At 44.0% G+C, this 11,907-nt stretch overlaps 2 protein-coding genes across 2 annotated transcripts; one reads left to right on the plus strand and one right to left on the minus strand.

The window, feature by feature from the left end:
- LOC136679229 (phosphotriesterase-related protein-like) lies at nucleotides 1–4,851 on the plus strand. Its single transcript, XM_066657641.1, has 5 exons — nucleotides 1–56; nucleotides 987–1,431; nucleotides 2,203–2,468; nucleotides 3,633–3,773; nucleotides 3,969–4,851. The coding sequence occupies exons 2-5, from the start codon at nucleotides 1,000–1,002 to the stop codon at nucleotides 4,177–4,179; spliced, it is 1,050 nt and encodes a 349-aa protein (XP_066513738.1). The 5' UTR covers nucleotides 1–56; nucleotides 987–999; the 3' UTR covers nucleotides 4,180–4,851.
- Nucleotides 4,852–6,663: 1,812 nt separating this feature from the next.
- LOC136679135 (complement C1q-like protein 3) lies at nucleotides 6,664–11,434 on the minus strand. Its single transcript, XM_066657443.1, has 3 exons — nucleotides 10,935–11,434; nucleotides 10,050–10,333; nucleotides 6,664–7,302 (listed from the first exon to the last, which is right to left on the minus strand). The coding sequence occupies exons 1-3, from the start codon at nucleotides 11,218–11,220 to the stop codon at nucleotides 7,123–7,125; spliced, it is 750 nt and encodes a 249-aa protein (XP_066513540.1). The 5' UTR covers nucleotides 11,221–11,434; the 3' UTR covers nucleotides 6,664–7,122.
- Between the last annotated feature and the right edge of the window lie 473 nt (nucleotides 11,435–11,907).

Consider the following 11,907-nt stretch of genomic DNA (forward strand, 5'->3'; position numbering starts at 1 on the left):
GAACTTATTTGGACGCTACCAGAGCCGAGAGTGACCAGTGCTCCGCTTCCTTGCAGGTATTACATGATTAATGCATGTTTTTACGATTTTATATATATTTTAATAAAGTAATAAATATTATACAGGCTTCCGGGATGTTGTGGTTGCAGCCCATAGACTTTACAGTGAGGTTTATTAAATCGCTTCTGCAGTTATACAGTCATTGACTGATATAATGTTACATTTAGCAAAGTTTCCGGTGCAAACCAGTACTTTTACTAACGGCGCAGACCTGCTTAAACTCATATATTCGTAATTTACGAAGATAGACAATTTATTCACCTGTTTCTCGTTAAACTTTCTGTTCCATCTTAAATCGTGCAGCCATAACATTAACGGATTAGAATGGTGGCTCCTCCGTTTAAGGGAGAATTAAAAATGTATATATATAATATATAAACCTAATTTCAGCAATATCCCAAAGAGGATGCCTTTTCACTTCATATAGGGTGTGTACCTCTGAGCCTCTTATTTTTCCCAAAGGTGAGTAGTAACGGGTCACGTTTACTCAGGTTCTTGTGTTTAAATACATTTCAGAGTTTTCAAATTTAGACTTTTGAATCACCTGGATAAACTATTATTATTATTATTATTATATTGTTATTATCATGCATTATTAATAATGGCAGGCCATAACTGTTCCATTTACTTTCTGAAGTGGATTTTGTAAATAGACATTTTGTCATCATAATGTTCCACTGAAGAATATCTTACACAAGTATCAGAAGTAGATGAAGTGTCCTTTGCTCGTTTAAGAGGGTTCAAAGTTCAGAACTCATGGAGTGGCCTCAGGCATTAACAGTTCTTGTCTCTTTATAATTTACAAATCTGCACTTGACTGTAAGCTGGGCACAATAGGGATATGTGTGAAGTTAAATTTTTATTTAGAATATGAAACCCAACTGTTTCAACAATAAAAGTGTTTATACTTTTTTTTATTCACTCAGCATCAACTGAGCCATGTCCGGTCTGAGTGGAAAAGTCCAAACGGTGCTGGGCCTGGTGGATCCAGAACTGCTGGGTCGCACCATGACCCATGAGCATCTGACCATGTCCTACGAGTGCTGCTACTGTCCTCCAGCCCCAGGGGATGAAGCCTTAGCCACAGCCCCCATCGAGATGAAGAATCTGTACTGGCTGAAGCAGAACCCCTACAGCCACAAGGAAAACCTGATGCTGGTCCAGGAGACTGAGGCTGTGAAAGAGGAGCTGCTTAACTACAAAAAAGCTGGAGGAGGAACAATCGTGGAGAACACCACTACAGGCATTTCTCGCAACATGCATGTGATGAAGCAGTTATCCCAAGACACAGGGGTCCACATTGTAGCAGGGGCAGGGTACTACCTGGATGCCACACACTCTGCTGAGACGAAGAAACTGAGTGTAGAGAAGGTGTGTTTCTGTTACTCTTCTGTTACTCTGTCATCCTGCAGAGCTAAAAAAAAAAAATGTGAATTTACAAGTAAACTCAAAACCTCATATTTAAGGGTGAATAATACAATCCCCACCTGCTCCAGGGCTGAGTGAATAACCGGGACGTATTCTACCCCATTTATTCAAGTGTTTAGGGTTACGGAAAACTTCAGAGCAGTTACAGAATAATTTGCCATTACCAAATGTTCTGTGTTAGTTAATGAATAATTTGTGATCGCTAATGTTTCTACATTAAAAATATTTAATTAATCCTTGAAGCCACATTTTTAATATAATTTTAGATTTTTTTTGTTCTAGGGTGGCACAGTGGTGCAACAGGTATTCTCACTGTCACACAGCTCCAGCTTCCTGGAGGTTGTGGGTTCGAGTCCCGCTCCAGGTGACTGTCTGTGAGGAGTTTGGTGTGTTCTCCCCGTGTCTGCATGGGTTTCCTCCAGGTACTCCGGTTTCCTCCCGCAGTCCAAAAACACACGTTGTAGGTGGATTGGTTGTTCAAAAAGTCTCCATGAGTGTGAGTGTGTGTTGCCCTGCCAAGGACTGGCACCCCCTCCTGGATGTGTTCCTGCCCAGTGATTCCCAGTAGGCTCCAGACCCACTGTGACCCTGAACTGGATAAGCACTTACGGACAATCAGTCAAACAATTAATTAATTCATTGTTTAAATGAGTTTAACTTTCTCCTCAGATTTGTTTTTTTCCAGACTGATGCCTGTTTTCTTTTCCATTAAAGCTGACTGATATCATCATAAGTGAGGTGCTCCATGGGGCGGACGGCACTGATATCCGCTGCGGTGTGATCGGAGAGATTGGATGCAGCTGGCCTATCACAGACAGTGAGAAAAAAGTCCTCCGTGCCACTGCCCAAGCTCAGAGTCAGCTGGGCTGTCCGGTCATCATCCACCCAGGTCGGGACAGTGCTGCGCCAGGAGAGGCCATTCGTATCCTCCAGGAAGCTGGAGGGGACATCTCCAAAACTGTCATGTCTCATCTGGACAGGTGAGGAATTAAACCGCAGTGTGATGCTTCTACATCGTTATCTTTAGTGCTGAAAAAGCACAGGCATGAAAGGGCAGTTGAGATTTAACAGAGTATTTTACGTCGCTGTGAAGAAAGGGTTAAGGTTATTTGGCACACAGAGGTCAGTCATGTAGTTCTTGTGAGCTCTGACTTCCTGATTCAGAGTAATTTCAAACACAGCAAAATGTGTTTTTTTTCTGTTGTTGTACCACTTATTTGGAAGTGTTGTTTCTTTATTGAGTTCTGAGTTGCTGTCGCTTGCTTCCTGATTCCTCTGTATTATAATGGACCTGCCTTCAGTGAGCCTCTGTTTCCTCATTTCCTCCCAAAAAGCTGTTTTGCACTTGTGTCCTGGCTCAGATCTTAGTTTGTTATGATACTGTCCTTTTCGCAGCATCATTCTGCCATAAAATAATGTAGAACTGATTAATGTACAATCCCCTCTCTAACACTCTTGTTACCTCGATTGGTATCTACATGTGCTAAACTATATATTTCTTAATTTTGGTTGATATGAAAATGAAATGAAAAAACAAGAAACATGACATCACAATTAAACATAAACCTCTTGGCTTTGTCAATATTAAAAATTGTAATTAAATATAAATCGAGTGCTGAACTGACAACAGTGCCCCATAATGACCGTTAGTGACTGATGCTGTAAATAATATATATATATATATATATATATATATATATATAAATGGGCAGCATGGTGGCGCAGCTACACAGCTCCAGGGACCTGGAGGTTGTGGGTTCGATTCCTGCTCCGGGTGACTGTCTGTGAGGAGTTGGTGTGTTCTCCCTGTGTCTGCGAGGGTTTCCTCCGGGTGCTCCGGTTTCCTCCCACAGTCCAAAAACACACGTTGGTAGGTGGATTGGCGACTCAAAATTGTCCGTAGGTGCGAATGTGTGTGTGTCTGTGTTGCCTTGTGAAGGACCCACCGCGACACTGAACTGGATAAGCAGTTACAGATAATGAGTGTGTGTGTGTGTATATATATATATATTTGTATTTATATTGAGATATAAATTGATATTGAATTATTGCCCAGCCCTAATATCACTCTTCAGGGAGTGAGAGTTTCATTCGTCCAGTGCTGCTGAGCCATTGTGTTTCTCTTTAATGTTCTATTTTCTCAGGTCTATATATGACTCTGCAGAGCTGCTGGAGTTTGCAAAGAAGGGAAGCTACCTCGAGTATGACCTCTTTGGCACTGAGATGCTGAACTACACTTTCAACACCGCTGTAGACATGCCCAGTGACTGCCAGAGAGTCCAGACGTGAGTAATATTCGGTTTTTATCTCTGGAGGTCAATTTATTTCCAATTACTGTAGTATATTATAAAAGTTATTTATGTATCGCCCTGTAATTTTCACCTTTAGTTCCATGTAGCTGATTGGCTGCCAGTGAATTATGCCATTTCATGAATATGTTTAATGAATGATTTAAGCTTTTTTTTGTGTTACTTTTTAAGCTTGGCGTTCCTGATCAAAGAGGGCTATGAGGACAAGATCGTCATCGCTCACGACATTCACACCAAGAACCGTCTGACCAAGTACGGGGGCCACGGCTACTCCCACATCCTGAACAACATTGTGCCGAAAATGCTTTCTCGGGGCATCACCCAGAGCCAGGTGGACAAAATACTCATCCACAACCCCAAGCGCTGGCTCACTTTTAAATAGATGGATCTGGAGTAGATTTGGAATGGATCATGAATTAGCCGCGCTATAAACTGGAGATCGGGTTTCAACACCTAAGTGCATTATAACTGCTTTTGATAAAAATCAGGTGCCTGTGTCTTAGCACAAACATACTGTAGATTCCGCTCAGGTTATAGGTTTCATGCAAATGAAGCTGTGGATGATTATTCATCTCTGCGAGCTTCAACACCTCATGAAAACCATGAAGTAGAGACTTTACCTTTGCAACACTATTATAGAAGTGAAATAAATCACAATAGACTTTAGGCAGGGCCTGATTTATTGTGTTTTGTGTAATTCCACGAGGAAGAGGCTTGATTTGATTAATTAGCCACGCACAGAGCCTGAGCTCAATAAAACAAGGACATTTCACTTAAAGAAACGTACTGATTTTCAAACGCACACGAAGATGAATAAGGTGTCCTTTGATTCACATAAAGGCTTTCTCATAATCATCTTTCTTGAATGGGACTTTGAATAATAAGGATATTCACATCCGGGCAATGTTCAGACTTTAACACACTGTGATTGTCATTCTTATATACAAGGATGAAAGCTTAATTAGAAATGCAGCCTAACAATAGCAATAACTACGCCTACTAACAACAGGGAAATAAAGCGTGTTCATCGTTCTGCAAAGCAATTCCAGTTTCTTGTCTGTCTTTAATCAGTTTATTTAATTGCACTGCCAATTTAATTTAAATGGGACACGGATTGTTAAAAGTTGAATGTTTGGAACTAATGGCCAATGAAGCCCTTTGTTTGAGGCGTCTACATCCAGTGAATACGTCATCTGTGGAGCAGGTGGCTTCTCTGAGTGACTTCCCTTCAAAACAAACGGCCCTGTCACTGGCTCTCGGCGAGTGAAACAGCGTCAGGTTAAAAACGAACGCGCACGGAGTGAGCCATCGCAGCAGAGTGTTGTTTTGAAAAACACCCATTTGGAGCGCTTTCCCTGTGCGTTACGTGAGAGTTGCTAGAGTTTGTGGGTTGTCATGGAGACGGCATGGAAAAGTGACTTTTCTTTCTCTAAATACAGGAGGAATCAAGATGAAACTGCACTATTATCACTCTCGGCTTCAGCTGAAAAGATAATGTGGATAATGCAGGTGAACATCTAGACATTTTAGGGCCCTAAATCACTTCCATTCCATTAACGTGAGTTAAAGGGCCTGTATCCTTCATTTATCTCATGACTGATGTTTTTCCTAGGTCCACTTATTTGAGTTTGTGTTCCCAAAACAGTCATAATTCCTAGTGACACAACCACTCCATTCTCTTTTTATCCTGATGTATTTTAATGAACTCTGTCCTGATTTTGAAAAGGAGGAGCTAGACCGCTGTACACAGAATGGAAGCATATTAGGGACTTTCTGAGGGGATATAAAGAAAACATCAGCTCATTTCTATGACTAGTTTTGTTGCAATTGCTACAAATCTAACATATTCTAATTAGCACATGTGTGTTGAGGAAACTTGAGGTGCTGTTTGACTGTGGACTCCAGGATATTAGTCCTTTACTCTACAGACGCCTGCACTCACTCAGCTACTACGGGATTTTACCTGCTCCTAGATCTGAAGAAATACCATATTTTTAATTATTCATTCATTCATTCATTATCTGTAAGCGCTTATCCAATTCAGGGTCGCGGTGGGTCCAGAGCCTACCTGGAATCATTGGGCGCAAGGCGGGAATACACCCTGGAGGGGACGCCAGTCCTTCACAGGGCAAAACAGACACACACACATTCACTCACACCTACGGACACTTTTTGAGTCGCCAATCCACCTACCAACGTGTGTTTTTTTTTGGACTGTGGGATGAAGCACCGGAGCACCCGGAGGAAACCCACACGGACACGGGGAGAACACACCAACTCCTCACAGACAGTCACCCGGAGCGGGAATCGAACCCACAACCTCTAGGCCCCTGGAGCTGTGTGACTGCGACACTACCTGCTGCGCCACCGTGCCGCCCTTTTTTAATTATTATTATTTATTTATTTATTAAGTACAACTCATAGAAGATGAAAGGCATTTTTTCAGCGAATTGCAAAGCTAATTGCTAGATCTAAGAAATGTAAAGAAGTTGAGGGTGATTGCACTAAAAATTAGTTTATTTCATACCTATACCGTAACATTCCTCTTGTATGTACTTGTGACATCACAAACCGGTGAATTTTGCAGATTAGGTTATCAATCTATGAGGTGAAGACGGAAATTAAGTTGTGAAAAGTCAACTGAAGCTTCCCCGGTGTTATTAATTTTTCTGTGATTCTGTCATTTCACACCAAACATTTAGTTTCTTTTGTTTTACAAAGCAGTATTTTTATAATCTTCTTTACTCATGAAAATACAAAGTAAAATGATGTAGACGCAGCTGAGGAAGATGCTTTTATTTGACACTTGACCTGACATCAGATAACAAATCCATGAGGTTTATTTAAAAAAAAAATCTTACCAGAAGTTCCAGAAACATCTTAATGACACGTGTTGATAAATAATTGCTGTTAATAACCAGTTTCCACAGGATCGGAGCCTACAGAGCAGTAAGCTCCTTGTCAACAACAAACACGAGATGACGAATAACTCTTGAGCCTTTTTTAAGTGTCACAGTGATTTGTCTAAGATCTAACCGGTAGGTGCAGTTTGGGGGTCACATGCGGGTCACTGCGTCCAGCTGCTGACCGCTTCGGACTCCACATCAGTGTCCGCGAGATGACGTGGCGTTTCAGACACTTTTAGTCCAGCTTTAATGATGGTAGATGGTAAGATTTGAAGTGAAAGCTTAGTCCCTCGTCTTTTCACACGTAGGCTTTTTTCAGACTTTGGGTGAAGCATTAAGCTCCAGCACCAGATCTCTATCCATCTGTCCATCCACCCGTCTGCCTGTCCCTCAGTCCGTGCCTGAGTTCTGGACGAGCACTAATCAGCGTAAAGCATGAACCCTGAGAACGTGCTGTATTTGTTGCTGTTTCCTCCATGGGCTTTGCCTCCGTCCAGTTTGATGTAGATCTCGTCTCCGGGCTCGAGGTGAAGCACCACGCTGTTGCTGGCGTAGTCGTAGTTCTGATCTGCGTCCTGAGCGATGGCGCTCGCCCGCACCTGCAGGAGTTAACAGTACACACTGAGTAATCAAGGCCTTATGGTGACAGGTAGCTCAGATCGGATTATACTGCATGTCTGATTTCAGCAGGACAGATTTTCCGTGATCTGAACAGACTCATTCAAATCAGATTTAAGCTGCATTTGTAAGTGACGCGCCTTGTAATGTATGTATGTATGTATCTTTACACTTATATATAGTATTTCTAGACACCCAAGGACGCTTTACAATCCACACTGCTCAGAACACTCAGTCCACACACACTGGTGAGAAGCGGCACTCTCGACCAGGAACGACCGTCCACCTGGAGGACTGCATCGGGCACTAGGGTTTAAGAGCGCCAATCCATATCTGGGCTCACACATTCACTCACAAATACAGACATTCATTCACATACACACTCATTCATTCACACACCAGGACAGTTATTAGCGAAGCCAATTCACCTACCCTACATGTTTTTTTTTGGACTGTGGGAGGAAACCGGAGACCCCGGAGGAAACCCACGCAGACACGGGGAGAACATGGAAACTCCACCCAGATGGGACTTGAACCCAAGATCCCAGTGCTGGGAGGCGAACATGCTAACCACTAAGCTACCGTGCCGCCCAAGTAATCACAGGCCATTTGCGACACCTTTAAAAGCCAAGCTCACCCACAGTTTTGTGCTCAGTCCTGGTGTTTCACAGCTCTGACACAGACTTGGATGGTAATTTTGGTAGCGGCTCTGAGTATTTACTCTTGGGTCTCGCTTTCTTTCGAGGTTCCTTCTGTTGCGCGCTCTGAGCTAGTGCTGGGCAATATGAGCGCAAATCAATATCACGATTAATTGTACTTTTTACCACGATTATAATTAACGAACGATTATTTTGTTTTTGTATTTTTGACCCTCACAGTTCAGTGACGAGGCTTGGGCTGTAAATATGCTCCAGTGTTAAAGCTGGGATATTTTTTCGAACGGGAGCTTGTTCCTCTCTTGTTTTCTGAGCACTGTTTATATTTGGTGTGTGATTGTGCTTTGGTCGCCGAAACTGTTTTTTCTCAGTGTTTACATTTGACTAATTTTTGATTGTGTCGTCTTAATTAAAGTCAGAGCAAAACACGTCCAAACCACAGATGCTGTGTTTATCTTTGGTACGAGCTGCTTGAGTCGCTTGGTCAACCTCTGCATTTAGGTTGCTTCCATGTGGCATATAGGGGCAGAATCACATGACTGCATCTTGGTAGCATGGTTTTAAAGGGACAGTACACACAAAAAATTATGTCGATTAGAAGTTCTTAAGGTCGATTTTAAATTAATTTTCGATGAACTGCCCAGCCGTACTCTGTGCCAAGAACTATTTTGTTCTCCCTTTTACAAAAATTAAATAATATAAAAATAAAAAAAAACCCTTTGAGCTCATTCCTCATTTTTTCCCCCTCATTTCTTCAGGAAATTTTATTTTTCTTCACTAATCGTGAAGGCCCAGTTTCTAGAGCTTGGGTTCCCATTGTTTTCCTTCTTTTGAGTTTGTCCTTGGGTTCCTCCCTTTCTCTCTGAGTTACATGATTTGTATGTGGTCCCAAAACGGTTTTCAATCGGGGGTATTCCACAAAGCAGGATTTCTCAATTAGTCAAATAACTTTAAATAAGTCCAAAGTCAAGCCCATCCAATAGAAAAAGAGCTGGGCAGTCCTCAACTTTGGGCTTATGTTATCTAGCTAAATGCTTTGTGGAATGCCCCATAGGGCTCAGATATCAAGCTCAATTTAGAACTTATCCTTTATTCTTAACCGCAAAACAAGACTACAGTAATGTAAAATGGGGCACCAGTCCTTCACAGGGCAACACAGACACACACACATTCACTCACACCTGCGGACAATTTTGAGTCACCAATCCACCGTGTGTTTTTGGACTGTGGGAGGAGACTGGAGCACCCAGAGGAAACCCACGCGGACACAGGGAGAACACACCAACTCCTCACAGACAGTCACCCGGAGTGGGAATCGAACCCACAACCTCCAGGTCCCTGGAGCTGTGTGACTGCGACACTACCTGCTGCCAGCCCAGCTGCTTAATGCTATATGATATTATTTGGGAGCTAGACTCTTTTCAGGTGTCTAAAGGTATGTTCCCATACCAACTGGCCAATCCAATCCTTTACACATTCCTCAAGCTTGTCCTGTTCCAAAATCAACTACAGAAAACGTGCCAAAATTTCAGAACCTTGGACAGCAAAGTCATATCAGGGGCATAATCAAGGACAAGTGTGTGTTTCTAATTTTGTGGCCAGTTCCATGGAAACACAAAGGCTCTGTTTCTAATAAAGAATTCAATGAGTGAAAGTCATATGAAGATATTATTAATAAAGCCACCAGTGTGATCAGTTAACTCTAACTTTACACCCACAGTATGGACGCTAACTAGGTCAGATCTTCCAAAGGTGCCAGCGGAGCAGTCAAATAAGCCAAGGACATGGAACATCTCCCTGAAGCCGAAACACTGTGTTAGTTACAGAAAGTCCTCTTGGTTTAATCTGCCTTTAATAAGCTGTGAACCTACAGTTCTCCACAGACGCTCATCTAGCTTCGCCAGTAATGCTGTCACCATAGCAACGTTCTCATGGCTGCATGCTGACTTTGCTGAATGCTATGGACATTTGTGGAAGCACACTGTTAGCGAAGCACCAGCGAAGTGTTTCTATAAAATGCCCAGCGAGCCAAAGTCTGGTGTGAGGTGTCAAGTTTAAAACCCGACTCGTACCTGGTTGTTTTTGCAGAGGTCAGCCCACATGCTGGTGCCGTCCCCACCTCTCATGAGGACATGGTAGATGAAGAAGTAGATGCCGGGGATGGAGCAGGTGAACTTGCCCGTGCTGGGGTCGTAGTGGTTGCCCAGGTTAGTGACCACATCGTCGAACTTGAGCACCTCGTAGCCCTCGTGCTGCTTCTTGAGTCCAGCGTAGAAGGCGATCCTCGGCACTGTGCTGTATGTGGCTGCGCTGATCACACCTGTCACTCCGCGTGCTCCCGGGGGTCCTGGAGGGCCTGTTTGTTTAGGTTTTGGACACATTTGAAATACTTGTTAGATCATAACAAGTCAATAATATACTTTATATTTACACAATATACACTTTGGAGTTCAACAGCGGTCCATTGTTTTCTCCAGTGGTTCTATGTGGTATATAGCAGTTACTCTTTTGACACCTGGTGGCCTGGATGTAGCCGGGATTCAGTACTAAACCTGTTTGAAAAATGGCCACCCTTATGTGGGGACCCACTCTATGGAGCAGAGACTGGTTCATCCAGAGACTTCAAAGCATCTTTTTCATCTCCTGTGGGTTCCTGGAGGTTGGTGGAGTGTAATAAGTTTGTAGTTGCATTTTAACAAAGCATTTAATAACTATTTATTGTTAAATTCTGAACCCACGTCATACCTGGACTCACTGAAACACACTCTCACCCGTGGGTAATTTCACACACTTCAAATATTTTGTTGCAGTAAAACTTCAACTGAAGGTGTTATAGGTGTAAAATCATCAGTAATAACAATTAAAAATTGTAAGTCGTTAATAAAAAGGTGTAACTGTTGGCTGTAAGTGCCCTGGGGTATTTATGACCGATTAAGCACTTAAAGTCGTCCGCTTACCTGGAGCCCCCGGTTCTCCCGTTTTCCCTGGTGGCCCCGGTGGTCCTGGGGGACCTGGTGGTCCTGCTCGCCCCGCGCGCCCGGGCTCGCCCCTCGCGCCACGCATCAGCGTGGTGGGCGGCGGCTGCAGCGCCGTGCCGGGCGTCTCGCTGCCCGCGTGACCGTTCGCGTACGGCTCGCACACCATCCTGCACGCGCCCAGCGCCTCGTAGCGTGCGGATCCTGCGGCGGAACCGGCGGCCGCGCGCACCAGCACCGGGATGAGCACGACCAGCGCGAGCACCATGACCACGGCCAGCAAGCCGGCGGCGAGCGCGCGCGCCCGTACACCCAGCCTCGCTGGCTCGCGCCTGGGCGCCGCCGTAATCGTCTCGCGCGCCGCAATCTTCGCCTCGCAGAAGTGTGCGCGCGTGCAGATAAACAAACCGAAGTCCAAAGTGAGTGCGCGTGTCGGTCAGTGAATGGAGAGTGTGAGCTCGAGCTGCTCTTCTGGTGCGCGCGGTAGTTTTAGAGAGATGCACGCGCGCGCTGGGGAGAAAACACAAGAAAGGAGGAGTGCAGAAGAGCATCCCCCTTATCACACCTGATTAAGGGTGGAGGGGAGGGGGGGGCGCTAGAAAAGTGTGTGTGAGAGACAGAGAGAGAGAGTGTGTGAGAGAGAGTGGGAGGGGCTACTAAAAGTGAGAAGGTGAGAGATTAAAAAAGGGAAAATGACAGTTAAGGTGAATGTGTGAGTGTGTGTGTGTGTGTGTGTGAGAGAGAGAGAGAGAGAGAGAGAGAGAGAGAGAGAGAGCAAATTAGGTCTTGGTCAGCGCTACTGAGATTCTGGAAAGATGGGAGCATGTGCAGAGAGAGAGAGAGAGAGAGAGAGAGAGAGAGAGGTGTAGTGTTAATAGTTACAGTTTTCATTGCAGATTCAGTGTTCAGTTTCTTGTCCCATTGAGGGTTTTTGATTCCCAATTTTTTGTAACAG

The sequence above is a fragment of the Hoplias malabaricus genome, chromosome Y, assembly GCF_029633855.1.
Source record: "Hoplias malabaricus isolate fHopMal1 chromosome Y, fHopMal1.hap1, whole genome shotgun sequence".
NCBI lineage: Eukaryota > Metazoa > Chordata > Actinopteri > Characiformes > Erythrinidae > Hoplias > Hoplias malabaricus.